This window comes from Numenius arquata, chromosome 9 (assembly GCF_964106895.1).
Source record: "Numenius arquata chromosome 9, bNumArq3.hap1.1, whole genome shotgun sequence".
Lineage (NCBI taxonomy): Eukaryota > Metazoa > Chordata > Aves > Charadriiformes > Scolopacidae > Numenius > Numenius arquata.
The window spans coordinates 11,619,387-11,632,793 of record NC_133584.1 but is presented as its reverse complement, the minus strand read 5'-3'; the positions used below and the strand labels follow the sequence as shown (position 1 = coordinate 11,632,793).

The following is a 13,407-nucleotide window of genomic DNA, read 5'->3' as shown; positions in this document are numbered from 1 at the left end:
GCAGAAGATGGGTGTAATCTTGAAATCTTGAAGAAACAATGACCATCTCGCAAGACATCTCAGGTCTCTTGTGAGGGTCCCCTTTTGAGTTTTGGCATCAGCAGTGATTAGAGGGCATTATTGTGATTACTGACTGCAATCCAGCCCATCAGAGGTGGTTGTATATTTAAAACTGCTGCCAGGTCTGGTTTCAGTTACACTGTGGTATAAACAATCTTCTCATCCAAAATTTTGGTGATGAAAAGCCTTGCTCTTTGTTCTGCTAAGCTGAACCTGTTAATTTAATTGGTAAAGGGAACTGGGGTAGGAGTGAATGAGTTATTCACTGTGTGAAATGGGCCACACGTATGTGACAGGAGAAGGTACAACTTTCTTACGGGTATTTTTTATACAAAGATGATTTTATGCTTCATCTTTTGTGCCCTCTTCTCTGCGATCGTGCCTCTGCACTGTAGCTTCTGTATAACCTGGAGATTATTCTTAGGGCTGATGTTAGTGGCCTCTAGGTGGTTTTAATGGAGCTGTGAATTGTTAGCAGGGAGAATGACCTAGGAGTTCCTGTGCTGCCTGCTGATAAGTCAGTATGTACCTTCCTCCTGTCATCAGCGTGAACATCTCATAGTTTGTTCCTCTGCATCTGAGATCACTGTCTGTTCACATCATTACTGCAGGGAAGAATTTACCTGTAGGTGTGGATTTTGCTTTACAGCAGATTAGAAAAGGTGTCTGCTCACGTGAGCTTTGATAACAATAAAAACCACATTGTTCTTCATTTGCTGCTTCCCATTTCACACGTCAGTGCTCTCCAAGGTGATACCCTCTTACCTTCTGTGGGGGTGGAACTAGGCACTGCTTATCTTTTGTTGTGGATGCTTGTTTAATTTCCCTGGTAAGCCTTGTGCTGGGCAGTCATTTGATTCTTCCCAAGTGTGTCCAGCTGAGGGTGCTCTTTCGTTGTGAATCTTGGTTTCTGTCATTTTTGAATTCAAAGTGGACTTGGATACTGAATAAAATCATGTTACAGCATTCTGAATTTGAAGGGTTCTGTTGTCTTGCTATAGGCCTGAGAATATCAGAAGTGTTCCCATTCCTGTTTCTATAATCTCAGCCCTCTCACCTCTGTTCTGGGGAAGCTAGTAGCTGCTCTGAAATTTGACAGTTCTACTGGGGTGTAGATTTCCCAAAACAAAAAACCTAAAGGCACTGAGATGTTTTGCATTGAAACACAAAGTCCTGTACTGTGTCATTCATATTTATTCTATCTGCTCTACAGAAGAGTTGAGTAGGTTCTGCTCATTAGCTAGACAAGACATCAGCATATCATTGCTTAAGTCTAAAACGCAAAACTGCTTCATATGTGTACCGTTGGAAAACTTATCTTTTGATTGAGGAAAATCTGTTTGCAAACACAGGTGTGACAGATTCCATTTTTGTTCTGGACTCTCTGAAAGTGTTTAGCGTTAGTCTTGTGAATCGCTTAACTATTCCCAGATGAAGAGAGTTTACAGTTTTCTTAATTTCTGAACAGAGCTGTAGTTGCAGTATATACCTTGTGCTTCCATCGATGAGTCTCAGGTGTATGATTTCCTGCCATCTTTAAAAAAAATAAAAACCAAACAACCTTTAGTATAGAAACCTTTGTCTGGTAGAAAGTGTAAGTTTTATGTAATCCTGTTCTCTCTTTATGTTTCCTAATTTTTAGATCACACCAGAGTATCTTCAAAGTGTTTGTGTTCGCTTGTTTAGCAATCAGATGAGACAAAGTGTAGCACATAGTATTGACTTCACAAGGCCTGGAACTGTAAGTATTTATATTTGGGGTTTTTTACAGCAACTGTCTCAAAAGACAATACCAGTTAAGCTGTATATTGAACAACGAATGTGAGGTCCTAAAGGCAAAACGTAATGTGTCCAAACTTGTGTAGCAATATGACAATACATAAGGTTTTGTTGATCTCAAATGCTGGTGAATGACACGGTTATGCAGTCATAGCTGCATAAGTATGCTTAATTCTGTTGTTATGATAAGTAAGCTGTATATCTGTTAAATGCTAACGGAATGTTTAAAAAAAAAAACAAACCAAAATTACCAAACCCTAAACCTAATGTCCTGAGTGTGGTTTGATAGCACGTCTTAGCAAATTTAATTTAGCTAGAAACGAGTGGTGGTGTTGCTCAGCTCTGGACACGTGCTGCTGCTATCAGGTATGCTCCTATAACCCTAGAGAGAATTGGCTTAGCCAGCTAAAGGAGAAGCATCGGACAGGATCATGAGAACAAATAGGGAAAAGAGGAGGAAGGGAGGACTTCCCTTTTTTTGTAAGAGCTAGTTGTTAGATGAGCAGTTAGATGACACACCTAAGCCCCCTTGTTGACTTACATGATGGGCTTTAACCCCGTATCTAAAGATCTTTGACCTTATTGATAAGCAGCTCAGGATGCCTAGGGTTTTTTTTCTTCTCGCTCCACCAGCCTCTTGTTCCATTTCAGATGGCTGCAGTAGACCTAGCTACTTGTGCCTGTTAATGTTCTGCTCAATCTCTTCTGTCTAAATGGAGGGGGAGCCTTTTTTTTTTTTTTTTTTTTTTCCCAGCAGCAGAACCAGCTTAGGACAGTTTCTAGTGTCTGTGAAATAGTGCCTGGGGAAGTTAAATTTTAAATGACTTAATGATAGTTTTAGAGGTGCTCAGTGGTACAGCCTTTTTTAATACCTAGCTTGTTTAAATTTTTCAAATAAGCATTAACATTAAAACTGCATTAAAACATTTTAATATTAAAATACTGTGTGCCACTGCTTTTCAAAGACAAGCCAAAGTCATGAACTGTGCTTATTATTTTTGCCATGGCAGACATTCATGTATACTTAACTTTGTAGTAGGAGACCTTTGTGAAGCGTCAAAGGAAAAGCAGAAGAAAATAAGATTCTTGCTCCTTGTTCTAGCCAAAGTTTTTAATAACAATGACGTTATGAGTACATTTTGTTCCTCTTGAATATCTGGTACAGAAAGATGAGGAGATAATAAGTGTTCCCTTTTCTTTTCTATGTGCTAATATTTTCAGAGATAAATATTATTCCTCATTGCTCTTCAAGCTGTTCTAAATGCCCTCACTTCCCTGTTAGCGATCAGAACTCCTTTCTCTGACTTGCCATGTATTTAGGAGGTACACTCTTAGCAGCTTTGCAGGCTGCACATCCCAGGGTTTCAGGAAGGAACCAGGATCTCTGTTCGTCTGCTACCTCGGCATTAGGGACTGTCTGTAACTCCTCTTTCCCGAAACCTACACCATGTCTGTGGTGCATGGTCGTGCCATCTCCCACCTCATAATTTACACCCCCCCATCTTTCTTCTAACAACAATTTTCAGGGGTCTTCCCTCTTTCTCTGCCAATGGTTTTCTGAGATAATGCTTTATGTACCTCAGTAGTCTTAGGCATTTTTGCTGTCTGATGTTGGGGTTGTGTGTATCTCCCAGCTCCCCATGCCTGTACTGGGAGCCACATGGCCTCTTCTATCAGTTCCTGCTCTCTGCTTGCATCAAGGCTTCTCTTTTTCTCCTATGCTTTCAAGGTGCTCCATTGGCCCAGTGTTTCACTCTTATTGTTTCTTTTTTTTCTATCATAAATTGATCCTCCGGAAGGGGGCAGAGGGAAGAGTGTCATCTTTATGCAAAGTGCTGATTTGTTTCTTTATCAGCTCTGCAGTGAGTGCAGAAGTGACTGAAGCTGTGTCTTCACTGATAAAAGCTGGGTGGATTATTGCTAGACTGCATGTCTTTCTGTAGCCCTGTCACATATGCTATTTTAGCATAAACATCTGTCTTGTATGGTTTAGCCTTTAGGTATAGACATCTGTTTCCTTCTCTATGGAAAAAAAAGAAAGACTTTTAAGAGTTTTAACAGTAAGTGATCATTGAAGAAGTGGGTAAGCAGCAGAGTATAAACAGAATCTCAGCGAGACTCTCTCACGGGAGGTTTTTAAGAAACAGGTAGACGAACAGTTACCATTTACCAGGAATGGTTGATGCTTGGCTGCTCCTCCAGGACAGATTAGGTGACCACTCAAAATCTCTTGCAGCCATACTTTCTCTCTTTCTACTAAAAGATGCTCAACTGTGAAATGATTATTGATCTTATGCATCATGTTTATTTACTCGTGCTTCTCTAAAAGTGACTCTAAAAATATTTCTGCTCCGGAAACACCTTTGCCACTATACTTATGCCAGTATGGCCACTTTAGCACAGTCTTGGGCTATATAGGTAGGTCAGAGAAAGAGGATTTGTTGGTGGTGGATTTTTTTTTCCCTCCTGGAAGTAAATTTTTTGCCTCTCTTCTGTCCCAAATTAGCCAGGTTAAGCTGAGTAAATCTGTGTTCTTCTGGCACAGTTGTATCTATTTTTATACTAGGCTTTACTAGCATAACTATTTGTGTGCGACTTTCTGGCTCCTTTACCCACACTATTTGTGGTAGTTACTATGCCAGAAAAGCTCTCTAGTGAAGGACCAGGGCAGCTATAGCTGTGGTTCTGTTTAGGTCAAGGGTTTCTCAATTGATTTAGGTCACTGCTTGACAGTGAGGTTATAGTAGCTACTGTGGTTGAAATCGAATGTTGTTTTTATAAGCAGACCCGCACAATCAGGCTGAGGCATTAGCCAAGTTTTGGAGGGCTAATCACAGTCCTTGCTTGTAGTCCTGCACTGCATTGTAACCACGTTTGCTCATCCTTTTGTCCACGCTTGATTGACCATAGTTTCTTCTTTATTTCCCATGTAGAGAGTTCTGGTTTTATTACATGAACAGCAAACATGTAGAAACACAAATAAGTTTAAGAAAAAAAAAATCTATAAAAATATAACATATATATATATATATATATATAGCCCACCTCTGACAAGAAAAATGAGACTCCTTCCTCATCATCCCAAAATATTTCTAACCACTCCCTTACTCTGTTGATTTAGGAAGCCAGATGACATGGACTAAAAACTAAATTCTGACTGTTTGCCACTAGACCACTAAGGCATCCCATTACTTTTTCTTCAAGGATTCCAACTACCTCATTGTTGTATACTTAGATGTTATTGTTCTGTCCTTAAGTGGTTTCAGGTTTTCGTGTAAGTTTTGGAATAAAGCCGGAGGCATCATGACCCAGAGTAAGTAGTAGCATGAAGTTGCAGCATCTGCACTGGATTTGTGTTGGAAGGTCCCTTCACTTTTTGCTCATAACTAATTAGAGACAATAGAGTGTGGTCTTTCCAGCTGCTCCATTTCACAAAACTCCTGCTGGAGTCACAGGGCAGTCACCTGTATAATTCTAGAGGGAAGAGACGAGCAGAGGGGCAGCTCCTTTGCTCATCCTTACCATTACGTCACTGTGTAGGGAAGATAAGTGAGATGTTTTAAAATTTAAAAAAAAGGCAGTGTCTAAAGAGTTTTGGCAGGTATTAAATGTGGTGGCTTGGCGTTTTTTTCCCCACTTCACCTGAGTATTCAGGATTTGACCCTGTCTCACTGATGTCACGAATGACAGGACCAGACCCTTAGGTAAATTAGTTTCGGTGCATCAGTATCTCTTAATAGCTGAGCAGAAAAAAACATCGTTAGCAAGGAAATTACTTTTTTGTTGTACTGACGTGCAGCCTTGAATTTCTACCACTTTTACTTAGGGGATGAGTGGATGTGCGTTATGTAGTTTGGAAAGAGAAGGTGCTTGAGTTCACAGTCAACTATACCAGCACAACTCGGGGGCAATCCAGGTTTGGGAGCAGGTTCTGACAGCAGAAAATGCTAAAGCTGCATCATTCTCTGAAATGTGTATTTGAGCTCTACAGTATATTTTGTTAAATCAGCTGCACTACACTGGTATTTCTAAGTTATACTGGGAAGGTGGACTATACCAGTCCTGTAACCAAAATGAAGTATTGTCCAAGGAAATTAAAGAGTATGCCTTGGATTATATCCTTGGTAGTATTATTTCTCTGCAAACTTGATTTTGTTCCCAGTGCATTGTGCTCCGTGCTCAGTTTTTAATGTCAGGAAAGTAGTATTGTGTAATATAAAGCCTTGAGGTCTCAGGTTTTGAAATTACAATAAAGGTAACATGTGTCACTTAATAATGTGTGCTGTTATTGTACAATAAACATCAGCTTCCTGGTTTGTGTCCCCCCTACGGTGGCTGAAGACCTGTCCTTTCATACTGGAAGAAATTCATATTGGGAGGACAAATCCCAGAACAAGTCTTTCTTACCAAACTGGCTTTAAGACCTGAGGCAATGACGTCTCTGAAGCAAAAGACTTTCCCAGTGTAATCATACCCATGAAATCTTACTTAGCAAGGGCATCTGATGTTGGCTGTTGCTTTTGTGCTCTCTGGTAAGCTGGCTTGGATCTCATTCTTTCACAGAGCAACTACATGCCTCTTGCCAGCTCAGTGACCTCCCGGGTCAGCTTGTGAGCCTGATCTACAATCCATTAACAGGATGCATCTGCTGCATGTAGTGGAAGAGAGGCCACACTACTGTGCTACAGTTGGGAGATGTTTCCAAGGCTTCTCTGAAGCCCTGCTTTACTAAAGGTCTTTTTTCCTATCGGCAGTTGAATGTTATCTCCATCTTCCATCATGTAATTTGACATGTATGGTCCTGAATTGGGAGATAAGAAATCTAAGTGAATTGTCAGAGCAAAAGGTCTGGATCTAAGAATAGGAGGTCAGAGCGCCAGGTCTGACAAGTTGAGGAAACACTTATTTGAAGATTTAATCAGATTCCTGACTTTCTAATGTTCATTTGGACAGGGAACTGATCTGAGTAGTGGTGGGTAAGTTGCAAAAGGATAGTCATCTATTACAGTCCCTTTTATCTGTAATACTCTTGAGAAAACTTAAGGTGTACTATTATTTTCGTTTTTTTCTTTTTTCTTTCTAATACTAATTTGTCTGGTGGGTAAGGAGCACGGGTCATAGTCTTTTTGACGCTGGCAATTTTCTGTTTAATACATATCATGAAGCCAAGAGGGTTGTGGCTTTTTATCACTGAAGCATCGTACATTCATTCCCCATTCACCGTTGCTTTTAAGCATAGGTTCAGGTCTTAAACCCATTAATAGATTTTCTGATTCCAGTAAGATTTCACCTTCCTGAAATTTCTTGGATTAGGGATAATGTAATAAGATTCTCTAAACTTTGGATTAAAGGGAGAACAGGAGCTGCTTCTTTAGATGCACAGTCTCTGTCAATAGTCAAGATGTGTGTTAAACACTGGAGAGTCTTTCTGACTAGAAAGCTGTGTAGTTGTTTGCATGTATTGCTCCTGTGTCATGGAATAGAATAAATGCCCATTATGTTTTTACTGCTATTAAGTCTGATTATATTTACTTGTAGCTACAATTAGTTGAATTAATGTCCCTTGCAAATTTTAGGTCTCTTTTGGCACGACTCTTGAAGCTGTGGAAAACTTTAAATTTGCTGGCCTGTGCTTTTTTTCCTCAAACATGCTTTTTACTGCAAATGTGAATAAGACATCAAGCTGTAATAGTTGGTGGCAGGTATTCTGTTTTTTACTTGTGAAAGACTTTTCAGCACCAGCAGACCACATGAAACCAAAGAGACAGAGTAACAGAAATTGGTGGGGGTTTTTTTATTACTCTGAACCATTCAGAGTGGATTCACCAAGCATTATGTAGATGTACACTCTTTCATTTAAAAATAATGTGCACCTTACAACAAACAGCATCTACACTATGCAAGCTTTGCTTAGAATGAAGTGTATCAGTCTTCTCCATCCCTGTCCGTGGGATGGTTCTTATATGTTACCACTTATGTATGGTAAAGAAGAAACAAACCTACCTCTTTATGTGAGCAAAGAGAATTTCTTTTTTTCTGCTGATATGGTATATGATGCCTTTTTCACAAGTTGCTGCGGGTGATACAATGCCCTGCAGCAACTTGGGGAGGGTTTTTTGTTTGCATAAATTCCTCATCTCTAAAGATAAGGTGTTGCTGTCATTAGAGGTCTTCACAGACTTCTGTTATTGTCCTCAAATCATAGAATAGCCCAGATTGGAAGGGACCTTGAAAGGGTCTTGTCCAACCTTTTGTGATTTCCTTTAATAGTAAAACTTTCTTTTGATGTCATCTTTGCCTACATACATTTTCACTGGCTCAGGTCATGCATGTGTTGCAATAACCTGTATCATGATGAGAGGACATCTGGTTTCTTTTGCTTACTTACTGGTCTCTATCGATCTTGTCCTTTGTCTTAAATTTAATTTTAAAATGTCTTCGCCAGGAACCGTCTGTATGTGCGTATAGCACCATGAAAGTTAAAATATTCATTCACATCAGTGAATTTTGAGTGTGACGGTAATAAAAAGAATAATGTAAGATTTTTAAAATTTGTTAAAGAATAGAAAGAACTTTATTTTCTGCTCGTGGTGAACAGTGGCAAGTTTCTTATACCCTCTGTATAAGGCTGTATGTGTCTGTTAAAGAGGACCTTACTAAATACGGTGTTTATGTGCTTATTCATCTGCACAAAAATGTCCTCTAAAGTAAGTATTAGCAGGTTTGCACAAAAAAACTAGAAGCAGAATAATTAACGTTGGTCTTATTTCATTGTGTTGAACTGCGTACTTTTATTTTGAATTAAGACTGTTCTTTTTAGATACAAAGCTGTTCTAAATTAAACATTTTAGTCTAATTAAAGAGAACATGGCATATTTTGTACTAAGCTACTCAAACCATGAATTATCACCATGTTTTATTTTAGCAACTAAATCTTAGGTTTACTTCCAGAGACTTTTTTGTAGTTTATCCTTGAAGCCTTTAGGGATGAGGAATTGATAACATTGCTGAAGCACCTTAAACTGTCTCTCTCAGCTTTCACTGTGTGCTGGTGAGAACATCTAACCAAAGCAAGTATGGAGGATACTTGCAGCTGCTTTCTCAGAAGCTGAGGTCTTCTGATCGATGTCACATTCATTGGTATCTCTCTCTTGGCTGCTTCAGTGTAGTGAACAATAGAAGCCGTATATTCACATAAATGTGTCAGTGCTTGGTACATAGCTATTCTAACTGACAGTTAAAATGGAATAATGTGCAGACTAGGTATGTTGGCCAGGTGTTGAAAGGAGAACTTGGAATGTAAATATATCACAAGAGAGACACATCGATTTCAGTCCTAAAACATAGAAGTACGTGGATTGGGAGAAGATGCTTATACTTTTCTTTTTTTCCCAAAGCTAATAGTCTGTTAATTTTTAGCTAATTTTGATTTGTTGGGTTTTTGTTTTGGTTTGGTTTTTTAAAGAACTGTGTATTTCTCTGTGATTTATTTCTGTTAACTTGTTTTTTTTTAATCTTCTTTATTTTAATGTGTGCCTGTTTGCCCATAAAGGGATATTACTCTATGAGCCCTTGTGATGACGGATATGTAAGTGTCTATATCTTTATATCCTTTCACATTGCCTGCTGCAGTCTGTCACGGTCTATATTTCTCTTCATTTCACAATGTGTAACAATTTTTCATGCATTTTAACCTGTCATGACATTAACTCTGTTGTTTATGAAGAGCCAAAAATGTGCAAGGCTTGGAAATTCTGCATGGAGAAGAGAATAGAAGTTCTGAGTAACCTTATAGCCTCATAGTACACATACACAGCATGTCAGCAAACATGCCCACAGCAGGTGGGCAGCTTTGCCCACAACTTTTACACAAAACACAGCTTCTTATAGCACACAGAAAGCAGTTGTTTCTTCCCCATGAACATCACTGTATATAGCATATGATGACTCTGAAGTGTACCAAAACCAGTTGATACTACAATACCTTTGAGAAAGCAAGTAAATATCACTGTATATAACAGTGTATATAGCACATGGTGTGTCTCAAGTGTGCCAACACCAGTGGATCCCACAACACCTTTGAGACAGCAAATAAATATTATTGCTTAAGATAATACAGCTAATTGAGCTGTGCTCCTCAGAGGTGTGTCTTATTTTACATTTTTGTATTTTTAATTTGTAAAGTGAAACTTTCTTTCTGTACTAAAGGTTATAAAATTGTTTCGTACAATTAAAATGGATCCTCTTTCATTGAAAACTGAAAAAGCAAACCAGTATTCTATGTACTGCCTGTGACTTCTGTAACCCAGATGGAAGTTTGTATTCTGGCAATATTACAAGTACACCATAAGTATCTAATTTTGCCCATAGTCAGTGCATTCTTTGCAAAGAGAGGAAATGAGTGCTTCTAAGTAACTCAGTATGTAATCAATTCATAAAAGTGATTGACACCAATTCTGAAAAATGTCAGTCATTATTCCACTTAAAAATAATCCATATTTATATTTTTCTGCTTTCTTTGGATGAAACGAGATTTCATCTTTCAAGAAAACCTGTACTTTTTTTCAAATGTATCCCTCACCTGGAATTACAGTAACCCCTGTGAGCATTCAACTTCCCACTTAAAACAACATTTTGTTTTGAAAAATAGTCATAGAATTATTGAATGCAATGGACTATTGCTTATGTGCTTCTTTTTATCTTGATGTAGAGAATACATTTATCTTTGTTGAAAGATCACTTGTAGCGAGCAACCTGTTCCTGTTGATGTGAATGGTCATAACGGCCACTTTTTGCTTGACATTTAGCACTCTGTTCCCTCTCATAATGGTCTGTTTTGAGACTGAGAAAAGTTGATTACAGATGAGAAATTTTGAATGCAATGATCTTTGCTGAAGAAAAGTTTTGCCCTTATGCAGGTACAGCCTTAGGTATATGTAACTTTATACAAAGTAGAATGCAATAACTTACAATGCAGAGTTATTTATAATTTTTTTCAAGCTATCTGACTCTAATTGTGAGGCATTTCTTGAATACCTTGATAAATTTCAGCCTCCCCTCACTGTTTATATATAGTGTTTTATTTTTTCTGACATCTTGTCTTGTTATTACATTATCACATAGTATTACAGTGTGATCTTTTTATGTACACTTCAGATGTCTTAGAGAACCTGTTTTATGTGCCCAGTGGAAAGTTTTCATAACGGCATATCTCTAGTATAAGTAAGAAAAAAAAAAATTAATTAAAAACATTTGCAGATCTTCTTATGAAATAAATTTGCATAGCCCCAGTAGACCTGCCAGGTTACACAAGCTCGGAGTCTAACCCGTCATAGGCTGCATGTAGAAGTCTTGTCACCATTAGCATATAGCAAGTGAGCTCAATGTAAATTTCTGAGTTCTAATGATATGTACAAATTGGCTCAAACTTTGGTTTGACTGTTCACATATTCATCACCTATCTTTGATTATTAATTCTGAATCTGCATTGAATTTACACTGAATTCTGATAGCACATTTTCAGAGTGGTAACTGAGGACAGAATCTGGCTTTCAGCTTTAGCCTTCAGCATATTATGAATATATACATCAAATAGCAAAGTGGAATTGGTTTGAATATAGGGCTATGGTACTTGATAAAATCAATTGTGGTTTTGGCTTGCGCTTGAAATGCATCTGTTTTCTTTTATAAATATTGATTTATTTTTTTTCCCCCCTTTGAACTTTGTTTTATTCCATGCTGTTCATATTCATGCCTCGCTTCGTTCAAAAATGAAGGGCTGCCATCTGTGGCTAATCTGCATTGTGACAGAATTACTTGACTTAATATGGCACCTGGTTTGGCTTTGGCAAGAACCAACACAAACATAAGTCATACCCTGTGATCCTACCAGAATGAGCTATGCTTGGGCTCTTCTTTTCCTTATGCTTGTTTCTTTTCCTTTCCTTTCCTTAAGACACCCAGTTTCTGCATGTGTTTCAGTTATGACAAATGGTTCTGTCTCAAGGTAGATTTTGCATGAGAAGTATTTTGTTCAAGGCTAAATCCATGAATGTTGGGTGTCACATATTGCAGATGAGTCACGAATGCCCATGTTCTTGACACTCTTTCATTCACTGGCAATTTCAGGAATGCTGTTACTCAAAACCTTGAATTAGTATTTAACCTATTCCAGGAAAGGTAAGACTGGGGAAAGAGCTTGGGAGAAAATGCTGAGGAAATAAATGCTTTTTAATCAAAGAATACTGGTAGTAAAGAGAAGCTATGTAAGCTTGTCTGATGGAGGCATCATTTGGTGGTTGACATGTTGGATGTGTAATGAGGAACCTGTCAGCAGTGCCTTTGACTCTGCCTTTCAGTCTGTGACCTTGGATTCATCACCTGGAAACAAAGATTGCAATGTTTCTACTAACCTTATAAGAATATAAAGAATTTACTTACTATAGAGTGCTTTGAGGGCTATGAATGCACAGTGCTGATGGTTTTACTGTCTCTTGTCCAGTTATCTAAAAGCAGCTGTTATAAATAAGCCCCAAGTTTCCTGCATCCAAATATTCTCTCTCTCTCAAAAACACAGTACAGTTGGAGTTTTTGCCCTATAGTCACAGAAAAGACATATCAGAGTTCAGCATTCAGATTTGAGTATGAACACCAGGAAAGAGAAGAACAGATCTGCGAGGATCAAAAAAACCCAACAGGCCAAAGTGGGTTCTGTTCTACCCACTTCCAGGCTTCAATATTAACCTTTTCCTCAGTTAAATGTATCCCTTTGTTCCTAAAAATAATTTTAAAAGGCTTCATGTTTTTATGTGTATCTGCAACATAGAAGACCGTTTTTAAAAGCATATGGCTAAAGTTTTGCAAAGAACTTAAAAGAGTTTGTTATTAATTTGGTGGTAGGGCAGGCTTTTGTTCCTGAGGATCTCTTGCTTTTGCTTCCCGTGGTAGGGATGTGTTGAGAGGAGTGAAGGCTGGTTCAGCCGGCGCTCCTGCCAGGAGTCGTGCATGTGGAAGCTTGGCTTTGCATCTGCTGTGTATAGAGAATGACCTTTTTCCAGGTTGTGAAGACGATGACCTTTTTCCACTGGCTAGATTATACGTCTTAAATGAAGTAAGTGCGCTGATGGAAGTAAGCCCAAGAGCTGATTTGTAGGACCCAGCTGTTTTTGAGGTGTGGTTTTCCTTTTGTTAAAGCTAATGCTCAAGTAAAGAACTAGAACTTAACACAGATAATTAACTGGGTAAATATCCTGAGATTGGGACATCTCAGATCCCTACCAAAGAAGAGAAACAGAAGCAAACAAAAAAGTACTACCTGGTGAAATGTGAAAGGAGGTGCTGAGACTGAAGTGTATTTGCTTTGGTGGGCTGCCTGCTGGGGAATTTGTAATGCGCATTTACCCTTCCCAGCTTGTGTGGGGCAAGGTGGTTTGTGAGGCAGAGAACACTCTGCTTAAGGAATAGGAGTATTAAACCAAGTTAAAACAAAGCATTAGGACAGGTCTGCATTTCACGCTTTTGATTAGAAATGTTGCTGTGAAGGAAGCCATGAAATTTTCAGCAGAGTAT

General features: G+C 38.5%; 1 protein-coding gene across 3 annotated transcripts in view; it reads left to right on the top strand.

The window, feature by feature from the left end:
• The window catches only part of ARMC9 (armadillo repeat containing 9), a 51,929-nt gene that overhangs the window by 14,708 nt on the left and 23,814 nt on the right, over positions 1-13,407 (top strand). For 2 of the 3 annotated variants that reach the window (XM_074153223.1, XM_074153220.1), the window contains exon 8: positions 1,703-1,801. The exons of the other annotated variant lie outside the window; for it this stretch is intronic. In XM_074153223.1, coding sequence (XP_074009324.1) covers positions 1,703-1,801 — 99 coding nt within the window. The remainder of the gene's footprint in view (positions 1-1,702; positions 1,802-13,407) is intronic. 3 annotated transcript variants of the gene reach the window in all.